The following is a 10,487-nucleotide window of genomic DNA, read 5'->3' as shown; positions in this document are numbered from 1 at the left end:
CTTATGTGTGTCCTTGCTTTTTATAGAACCTTTTCATGTTATGTATTTATTGTATATCTTTTGTATTGCTTTTACTGTAACATCCACCTGCCTATGGACAACAGATGGAAATTAGCCCCTGGGCTACAATCTGGCACATTTACATGTTGGAATGACTGTGTTTATCAATGTGCATTGTCCTGAAATAATAAAATAAATAAATAAAATAAAATAAAATAAAATAAAAATCTAAAATGTTCATCCCGTCACCTATTTGTATATTAAATTAGGTACATTTTTTTCATGTCAAAACCTTGCGCCTACATTACCCACAATGCAACTCCATGTATGGTTTGCCCATGGAAGCTAATGTAGCCTTTAGCAGAGATGAGCAGCAGCTGCGGAGGTCTACCTCTGAACAGAAAGATTTATTTTCATCTTTAAATATTTTTTTCAGCCTCAACCAATGCTGACTCCTGTGACATCACTATCGACCGTTGGAGCCACTAAATATATTTTTATATGTGTGTGTGTGTGAGTGTGTGTGTGAGAGAGAGAGAGAGAGAGAGAGAGAGAGAGAGAGAGAGTTGATCTATAAATCTAAACGCTCCCGAAACAAAGTTCCCTGTATTTCTTTAACGATTGGACTAGTAGCTAACGCCGCTCCCTACACACACACACACACACACACACACACACACACACACACACACACACACACACACACACTGATGCTGCCCTCACACTCCTTGTAAGGTGCTGAGGGGCCCTTGACTCCGGGGCCCTCTAAAGTTTCCTCAGTAGCTAACTTTACCTCCTGGGGAATTTGAGGAGACGCCCTGACGTTTATATTTAGATCAGGTGACTTCACCAAGACTCCCTTTAAAACACGCAGTCTTCACTCACCGTTCAGCCCGGCTTAGTCTCAGGGCTTGCATGGGGTTTAGTTTAATTAGGTTATTAAAAACAGCAAAACATCAATTCACCACAATACAATTTGCAATTTACACAATTACAACAACAGTATTGGTGATATTTAAAGGGTAGGTAAGATATAGAACCTGATCTTCGTTGCAGAAGTTAGCTATCACGTTTTTTCGATCGACAGTTTAGGGGAAAGTTGCTGCAAGAGAAACGTATCTTAAAGGTGCACTATGTAACTTTTGGGTTTGTCAGAGAAGTGAACATGTTCTGAGGTATATTCTCATAACTGAATAAACAAACTTTCCTCACAGGAAAATGTGATCCCTCTGAACACTGCTTGAAGTTAGAAAGCTTCCTGAAAAGTTACTGTTTCACTGTTGTTGTTTACAGCAGCAGGGCCCACAATTTTGGTGTACTTATGTTTTGGTTGGCTGTGTCAAACGGCTTCTGAGGATGTAATGTGCAAAAATGTGAAGCCACCACAGATTAAGCCTTGGTTTGATACTCTGGTGAAGTTAGTTTTAAATTGGATATTCTACAGAATTCATCAGTAACTTCTTTTTACTTAAACCTGCAGTGTGTAGAATTGTGGGTTTTATTTCCTAGCAGATTTTGTAGAAAGTAATTATAATATCCATAAGTACGTTTAATTTAGTGCATAATAGCTGAACATTTTTTTTTTAATTATTTATTTTTCCCTTAGAAAGGGTCTCATATAGGTCCATATTTCTGCATATTTTGGACCAAGGCCTAGTGCCGCCATTTTGGAAGTGTCATGGTTAGAATGTCATCAGGTGCATTGTTTAAAATTTAGAATTGTTCTTGTCCTTGAAGGCCACTGTAGCTTCTGTTATTATTTGAAAGGGGTGGGGTTACCCAGGGAGCGTTGCATTCTAGAACTTTGTAGAACTTTCTTGATGATGTCATATTACACACTGCACCTTTAATTCACTGATTTTCACAAAAAGTTATTTTGACAACAATAGCTCCAGAACAGCTGACTCCACCTTTCAATGGTATACAAGTACTAAATACTAACTATCTATATAACTCTTGATACTAACTAAACTTCTGTCCTGCTGGTTCTTTATTCTTGCAGCTTAATTAGGAACTAATTTAATGAAGAGTGTCAGGTGGGAGCAATTCGATTTAATGAGCTTTAAAAAGAACACACGGATGAAAACACCGGCACTGGTAAGAAGAGAAAAACCCTTGACTTCTTTCTGTCAATTACTATTATCTCGACATTTGTTATTTTTCAACACTCTGAACCAAAACATTCTAAAGCACTTACATCAACTAAAACTTTTTCATAATCATTCTTTGCACTATTCTGAAGGTTATTACGGAAGGATTTGTTTGTATGTTGTTTATTGTCTGATTTATGAGACATTTTATTGATTTCTAAGACAAATGATACAGTGTTAAATTCAGATGCCTATGAAACAGACCTGAGAACAGCTGATTTCAGTCGGTAGTCCTACATGTATATTGGACAGTAGGGGGCGTGTTTGCTCCGCTATTTAACAGCAGCTTGACTAATCAACTCAGGTCACACACACACACACACACACACACACCACACACACACACACACACACACACACACACACACACACACACACACACACACACACACACACACACACACACATGGCTCCAGTTGATTACATACAGTAAATTAAGACTTTCAAATTTGTATTACAAGTTTTCTGAAATGTTTTTTTTTAAATGCAAATGAGTTATAATCTACTAACAAGGGCATATACATTTCCTACGTATATTTCCGAGTCTGAAATCTGAACAACGGATAAAGCCAGGTTCAACATTCAGTTGTCAAAAGAAAATCCATGTTTTTAATCTTATATATAGTCCACCAACTGTACAATTTCTCACTCCTGTTCTTCATAAGTGAATGCAGAGTGCTTCAGGTGGTAACAGGATATTTAATGAGTGGTTAATAACATAATTGCTACTGCTTTTGGGAATGAAATTAAGCCTTATGCACAGGGGCATGTTCTAAGTTTACGAAGAAGTGGCCCTCTCTTTGTTTCAGTATGAACTTTTGAAGAAAAAGGTTAAATGAATTTAATATTTTTTTTTATTTTAACTTTTTTCATACAAATTCAATTCTCTTGATTTCCTATGTGGTAAAATCAGTTCTCTTTCCATCTCCTCATTCTGCTGAATCAGTAGTATTACCTCACAGTAACCGAAGCGTAGCCTCTTTAACTGACCCAGGCTATAAAGACATTTGGTGTTATTATGTCCAGCAGTTTGCCGGAGGTCCTCGTAAAGAGTTCAATCCGTTAGAGTTTAAGTGCAGTGCTGAGAACTCTTGTTAACTTTCCGCTGTCACCCTGAGAGCCATATGTGTTCACTTTCACTAGTTTGGAGTCACACACACACACACGCACACACACACACACACACACACACACACACACACACACACACACACACACACACACACAACAATGAATGTGTTTCTTAGCAGACACGCAGTACTGACAGGTAGCTGATTGTCAAGAGATATTCACTGATTTTGACAATTTGATTTTGACAACAAGCATTCTCCATAATCACTGACTCCACCTTTGTAAAATGTTTTCTGATTATTGATTTAAGTCCCTCACCTGTGTGTGTGTGTGTGTGTGTGTGTGTGTGTGTGTGTGTGTGTGTGTGTGTGTGTGTGTGTGTGTGTGTGTGTGTGATGTCACGCTCTACCTGCAGCCTATAGGAAGCTCTCATCTGTTCTAGGACAATGTTTTTGTTGGCAGGTTAGACTGCGAGAAGCAACAGTTTTCCGAGCGCATTAAATCCAGAGTTGTACGACATTAGGTCATTATTTTGGCCTTATAAATAGCATCACGGTTTGGTTTTCATTTGGTTTTTCTTGAAGTCAACCGGAGTTTATAGTTTAATAAATTATTACATTTCAAGTTAAACATTCTCTGTTGATGCTCTCATGGAAATTTGCGTCAGTTTCTCTCAGTCCCTTACCTCTGAGTTGGTAGGATGTCCTAAAGTTTGAGAGGTTCCTCCCAGTAACCATGAGGTCTCTGGTTCCTCCTCCCAGTAACCATGAGGTCTCTGGTTCCTCCCAGAAACCATGAGGTCTCTGTTTCTTCCCAGTAACCATGAGGTCTCTGGTTGAATCCCTAGCCCCGGACAGGGGGGTGTTAGTTGTAAAACTAGTGGTTGCTGCTATTACATCTTTGGTGCCCACCATCTGTGACCCTCTCACCTTCAGTGTGCTGTGGCTTCACCTCCTCTTTTAACAGCTTTAAGGTATTTCTATCTATCATTGTGTCCTTCAGCAAGGCACTAATCCAACTGCTCATTAATGCAAATCATTTGTATAACTCCCCCTTAATATAAAACCATTTACACTTGAAAATGACAATTATTGTCAGTGAAAAACAATTGAGCTTGTAATTTCTTATGAACATGTATTTAAATAGGTATTTCTTGTGTGGATATACATTCTGACCCCAAATTGTTCTATGTACCCCCTGCAATCCGGTGTTTGGTCTGTTGTGCCCCAAACAGAGCCTTCAAGCTGGCGCTGCCTGGTTAAGGGTTAGGGTTAGGGCCTTCCAGACAGCACTGCTAGAAGGCTCCATTGGGGGCACAAAAAAACATCAAGCCTGCAATCCCCTTAAGTACCTCAAGGGGTCTGCATACCCCTGGTTTGGAACCACTGGTATAAGGTCTGGTGCTATCTCCTTGGTGTCTCTTCCCAGTGTTACCTCACCCTTTAGGAATGCATGGTTCCCTCTTTAACGAGGCTGCATTCTTTTACCTGTGTAAAGCTGTGTTGTTACTCTGCCGTTTTGCTCCACACTTAAAGCTCCTGGTGGGGGCTGTTAAATAACTACGCTGCTATAAAATACATCCTGACCAATAGCTCATAAAAATACTCAGATGCAAACACAGATTTTAAGTTTACTTCGGTTTCTAGGTATAGTACACTATTTATCCCCCCCAAACCCGTGAACTTCACTAAAACATATCTACTTCCAAGAAGTAGATATGAGTTTGGTGGAGAAAAATATTTTAGATTTATTATCATGACAATTAAAGGTACAGTCAGCGATTCTGTAGAACATTTTCTGTCAATATCAGTGAATATATCCTCACGATCCCCTACCTGTATGTACTGTGTGTATGCTGAAAAAAAATCTGGTGTTAATAATGCACAGCCTAGGCTCTGTAAACTGGTATGTAAACAAAGGGTATGTTATCAAAAGGGGGGCATCATAGCTAGCAACATGCCAGTTTACAGAGCATAGGCTGTGTATTAACAATGTTTTTTTCCCGCACACACACAGTACGGACAGGTAGTGGATCTGATCAGATTTTGAGAAAAAGTGATTTTGACAACGAGCGTTCTCCAGAATCACTGACTGCACCTTGTGTGTGTGTGTGTGGTTTTGAATATAAAAAATAGTCTTTAATCCAAGGCCTGGATCCTGCCACATTATTGACATCTGACTCCTGCATCAAACAGTAATTACAGTGAATATTATGTTACTGAGAGCTGTGGGTCCGTTACCTCATGCATATGGGAATCAGGGCGTGTTGGTACAAGTACAAAACTGTTCACACAAACTTGACAGGAGAGCAATGTCTGGGAAAAGTAGAACGCAAATGTTTAATTGAAAATGTTCATGATTAAATTTAACATAATTTGTCAACCTTTGACATGGAAAAGAAGTTAGAGCAAAATTGAGCAAGGTTGAAAACAAGCCTTTTCTCAATCAGAGCTGTTCAAAGATGCAATACTGTAAAAGATGTTTCATTTTCAAATGTTAATTAGAAATGTAACATCATTGATCAAACATTGACATTTTCTTATGTAAAATATGACAAACAAAACACTAAAGATGTTGACTTTGCACATACTGTACATGTTAAGGCCATGTCCACAAATACACAGGTAAATTAAACAGCTGTAGAATCAGTGTTTTTTACAGTGAGAAAAAGACAAACTAAATTTTCAACGGTTCATTCTGATAAAAGGTTTCATTATGATCTAGTGTCAGCAGGTCTGTGCTGACTGTATTTAGCCTCCGACCACAAGCAGGAGAACAACAGTGTTATCATGTTCCTACTGCCCCTGAAGGCATCAGCTGCTTTAAGAGCAAGTTTTCGTCACAGGAATGAACTTGGCGGCCCAACAAAGTGTTTACAGTGTTTACAGTACACACAGCCGGGTGTGAGGAACACACACACACACACACACACACACACACACACACACACACACACACACACACACACACACACACACAGTCCGCCTTAGATCTATGTGTTCAGATCATCTTCCTGCCTAGTCAGCTTCTCTCAACGTTTTAATTCATCTCAGGAATCTGAAACTCAATCTCTCCATAGATTCATGTTCAAGACATTTAATCCGCCTTGGTTGGGGGGTTCCCACTCAAGATTGAAGCTCTCAGAAGTGCAGTCAGGAAGTTTGTAGTTTGATACAGTGAGATTAATTACAATGTTTACCTTGATTTAGGGCGGATTCACACCTGATAGTCTGTGTCTAGTTTGCTTCCTTGGTTCACACCAGATGTGAGATTAAAACACTGGGGGCAATCATGGTGTAGTAGTTATTATGTTCAAGTTGCTGGAGGTCTTCCCTTGCGCGTGTCTCACTATGCAAGTCAAGAGACGACGGTCGGCTAACAAGGTGTTGTCTGTGATGTTTCTCAAATGATTTCTGGTACATGCAACAGGCTGACTTCTACTCAGTGATTGACAGGAGAGATGATCAGAGGGGCAGAGTTTTTACCACCATCATTTAGACAGGGACTGAAGTATGGGTAGAGTTTCTCAGTGAAGGAGAAGCCGGTAAAGGAGTAGATAAGAGCTGCAGCATCCACGTCATGAAAGGAGACCAGACCCTCCTCATAATCCACAAACACCCCCACCTTCTGAGGAGGAGACTTCAGAGAGAGAAGGAATATAGGGCAAGCACACGCTTGGTACTCATTGTCATTCCTCAAACATATGGTCCAGTAACCATACCGAGGGCTCGCTCTGATTTTTCCCTTCTTGTTGATCGACTCTCTGGCCACTCCTAAAGTCCAGTCAGTCTTCCCTTCAACCTGAACCTCATAGTAAAATCTTCCTGAAGAGCAACTCTGTTTTGATAAGACGTTAACACAAGTATCAAATCTCTCTGGATTGTTTGGGAGATTCTTCTTTACATCAACATGTTTAACTTGTTTTCCATCATCAGACAGGATGAGTTTGGGATGTGCTGTGTCAGGGTCGAGTGTCACATCCACTGCGTACTGCTGGACCCTCTTCAGCTCGGCCTCAAACAGATTCTTCATCTGTTCACTGAGTTTCTCCTTCAGCTGATTCACAGCTCTCCTCACAGTCCCTCCATATGAAGGTGGACGGACACTGATCCCTGTCCAGTCCTTGGTGGGTGGAGCAGTGTTTATGGGCTGCTTCACCTCAGTGCTTGTCTTCTCCAGCTCAGAGATTTCCTGTTCCAGCTCTTTGATGAAGCCTTCAGCCTGTTTCTCTGTCTCTCTCTGCTTCTCTTTGACGGTGTGGATGAGCTCGGCCTGGCTTCTCTCCACAGACTCCTTCAGAGCGGTGAAGACCTGAACACCATCTGCTATCTCTCTGTCTGCACCTTCGTTACTGAGCTCCACTGAGCGTCTCATCTCCTGAATCTTCAGTCGTCTCTTCTGAATCATCTGCTGAACTTCTGCCTCTGTCTTCCCCAGCTTGGCCTTCTGTCCTTCATATTCTTTTTTCAATGGAACGACATCATGTGTCTTGTGGTCTGAATGGGTGCAGAGCATGCAGACACATGTCTGGTCAGTCTTACAGAACAGCTCAAGAGGTTTATTATGCTTCCTACACATCCTGCCATCCTGGTTATGCACAGGGTCGATCAGCTGATGTCTTTTCAGGCCTGGCATCCTCAAATGAGGCTCCAGGTGAGTCTCACAGAAGGAGACCAGACACACCAGGCAGGACTTCAGGGCCTTCAGTTTGGTTCCAGTGCAGACGTCACAGGGAACTTCTCCTGGTTCTGCAGCTTGTTGCTCTGAGCTGCTGCTGCTGGCTTCCTGTTGAGCTGATGCTCTGAACTGAGCAGCCATCTCAGAGATGAAGGTGTTGACCAGCAGCTCAGGTCTTTTGTAGAAAACCTTTTTGCAGTTGGGGCAGCGACGGGAGACATTTCTTTTCCAGTGTTCCCTGATGCAGGCTTTACAGAAGTTGTGTCCACATGGGATGGTGACTGGATCAGTGAACACATCCAGACAGATGGAGCACAGGAACTGATCTTCACTCAGAAGACAGTTGGCAGCAGACATGGCTACAATCTGAGGGGAAAAGGTTTTAAAATAAAATAAAAAAATACTTAACTTGTGATGACAGCCTCTGATTCACCGAAACATGGCATTGGACGATCATGGACTATGCTGCCAGTGAAAGAGAGTTTCAGATGTTCAAAAAAGACTTAAGAAGACTGACAGCAATTACTACATAACTTACAAAGTGTGCAACAGCCTATCACACTGTTACACTTAATTTCATACAGCTGAAAATTTTATCCAAAGATCCTTCAACCTTTAGGTATGCAGATAGCATTAAGGGTCTTGCATGGGGGCCCACACTAGACCTGCCAAACACTGAATCTTAACAGGGGTCTCCTGTACGAAAGTCAGTGGTGTTACCCACTGAGTCATACAACCTCTATATTGCCTATAAAGTGATCAAATGTGTTCAACACGGTCATATTTTATGACCATGTTATATGCAATAGAAGAAGCTGCCAGATGAAATCAGTAACTGTACAATCCAAAGGGCATCTAGATTAGGCCAGTTAGTGTTAATTATGGCCAGTTTATACCTTTGGTCTTCTCTATGGTTGGATTTAGTTGCTACGTTATATATGTATGCGATTAACACTTAATTTCATTCATCTGAAACATTTATCCAAAGCACCTTCCAACTTTAGTTAGGCAGATAGCATTATGGGTCTTGGCTGGGGCCCAACACTTGACCTGGCAAACGCTGACTGGGAATCTTAAAGCGGATGTCCTGTTCGAAATACAGCCTCTCTATTGCATATTAAGTTATAAAATATGTTCAACAACGTGACATTTTATGAACGTTTATGCAATGCTTTTACAATCGAAAGGCCATCTAAACTAGGCCAGTTAGCGGTTATCAAAGTTTATACTTTGGGTCTTCTTCATGGTTGGATTTAGCTGCTGCATTATATATGTTTGCGGTTTCACAAACTGAACTGCTAAGATGTTTCAGGATAAAAATGTATGTTTAAACTACATGAAACACAAGACATTTTTTAAAATAAGATTAAGCTGAAGTCACTGTGGTTTGGTTTTTACAGCTGCCCTTTAGTTCTTTCAGAATCTTGATATTATTCTATCTAGATGACACATTTATTTGGCAAACTATTCTGTTTATAATAGACACATCAAACAGTTGTACTCTTGTTTTAACTAAACTGTGAGCAAGTATTTACTTGCTCACAGTTTAGTGTCATTGGATATTGGCTTTGAGAGGCAGTGTACTCACCAGTGTTGGTCAGAGATTCTGCTGTTTAGTTGAAAATAACCTGATGGATTCAGTTGAATTTGCCTTCAGAGAGATTCAGATAGACCCGTCCTGAATGCTGTTCTGCTGTCACTCTGACAAACTTTAACTTTTACCTGAGGGAATGTGTCTTTGCAGCTCTCCCCTTTCACTGTTGCTCCACCTCTCAGTGTAGCTCTGTGACTCAACTTTTATTGCCTTCTTATGAACTGACATAACTTTGGAACAAGATAAGTTTTTCCCTGTCTCTTTTTATGTACAGTTGAAGTTTAGTATGGCGTGGACCAAAGTTGCCTCTCCAAATGTTTGGCGGAGATGGCAGAAGCACAGTGTTGACAGGGCATGCTGGATCGCCAAAATAAGAGAAAGAGCTTCCCGAAAATATACATAGTTTTTTGTGATGTGATTCGTGTCAGGTTGCTCTACAGCAGTTTTTAACACGAAATTAAGACCAGAAAAGTAGTAGAATAAGAGATCTTTGAGGTAGTTAGGGTAGGGTTAGGTTTAGGTTAGGGTTAAGGTTAGGCTTAGGCTTAGGCTTAGGATAAGGCTTAGGCAAGTAGTGGTTATGGTAATGGAAAGTCTCCAGTAAATTAAAAAGTAACTCTATTTAATGTCCTCAAAAGGGATGTTCAACTGTGTGTGTATTAGTGAGTAAGTGAGTGAGTTTTTTTTAGAAGTCCCTTTTATTCCACTTCTGCAGAGTGCATGTATACATCACCACCACCACCACTATAAAACAATCAAATAAAACAAAATGATAATGAACCACAAAAATTGACAACACCTATCGGGCAGTCAACAATTGACAAAATTAGAATCAACTCCCCATCTGCATCCTCGGAGCATAGCCCCCCGCAACCCTACAGCCCATATTTGGCTAAAGATTTCCACCTTGACCATCATGTGTTAGTATGTGTGGTAGTGTGCTCCACCCTCAGTCTGTTCTTAACCAGTCCAACCAGCACTGGTACTGACTCCAC

At 40.7% G+C, this 10,487-nt stretch overlaps 2 protein-coding genes across 2 annotated transcripts in view; both read right to left on the bottom strand.

Moving 5' to 3' along the window:
- LOC307250690 (protein NLRC3-like) overlaps positions 1-10,487 on the bottom strand; it is a 439,475-nt gene that overhangs the window by 67,357 nt on the left and 361,631 nt on the right. The gene's annotated exons all lie outside the window — the stretch shown is intronic.
- On the bottom strand, positions 6,663-9,591 carry LOC307251002 (E3 ubiquitin-protein ligase TRIM21-like; the record flags this gene model as incomplete). Its single annotated transcript, XM_080028297.1, has 2 exons — positions 9,487-9,591; positions 6,663-8,264 (listed from the first exon to the last, which is right to left on the bottom strand). Exon 2 carries the CDS (start codon positions 8,253-8,255, stop codon positions 6,663-6,665), a length of 1,593 nt encoding a protein of 530 aa, XP_079884423.1. The 5' UTR covers positions 8,256-8,264; positions 9,487-9,591.

The sequence above is a fragment of the Ammodytes marinus genome (assembly GCF_949987685.1).
Source record: "Ammodytes marinus genome assembly, chromosome: 5".
NCBI lineage: Eukaryota > Metazoa > Chordata > Actinopteri > Uranoscopiformes > Ammodytidae > Ammodytes > Ammodytes marinus.
This window is presented reverse-complemented; position numbering and strand designations above follow the sequence as displayed.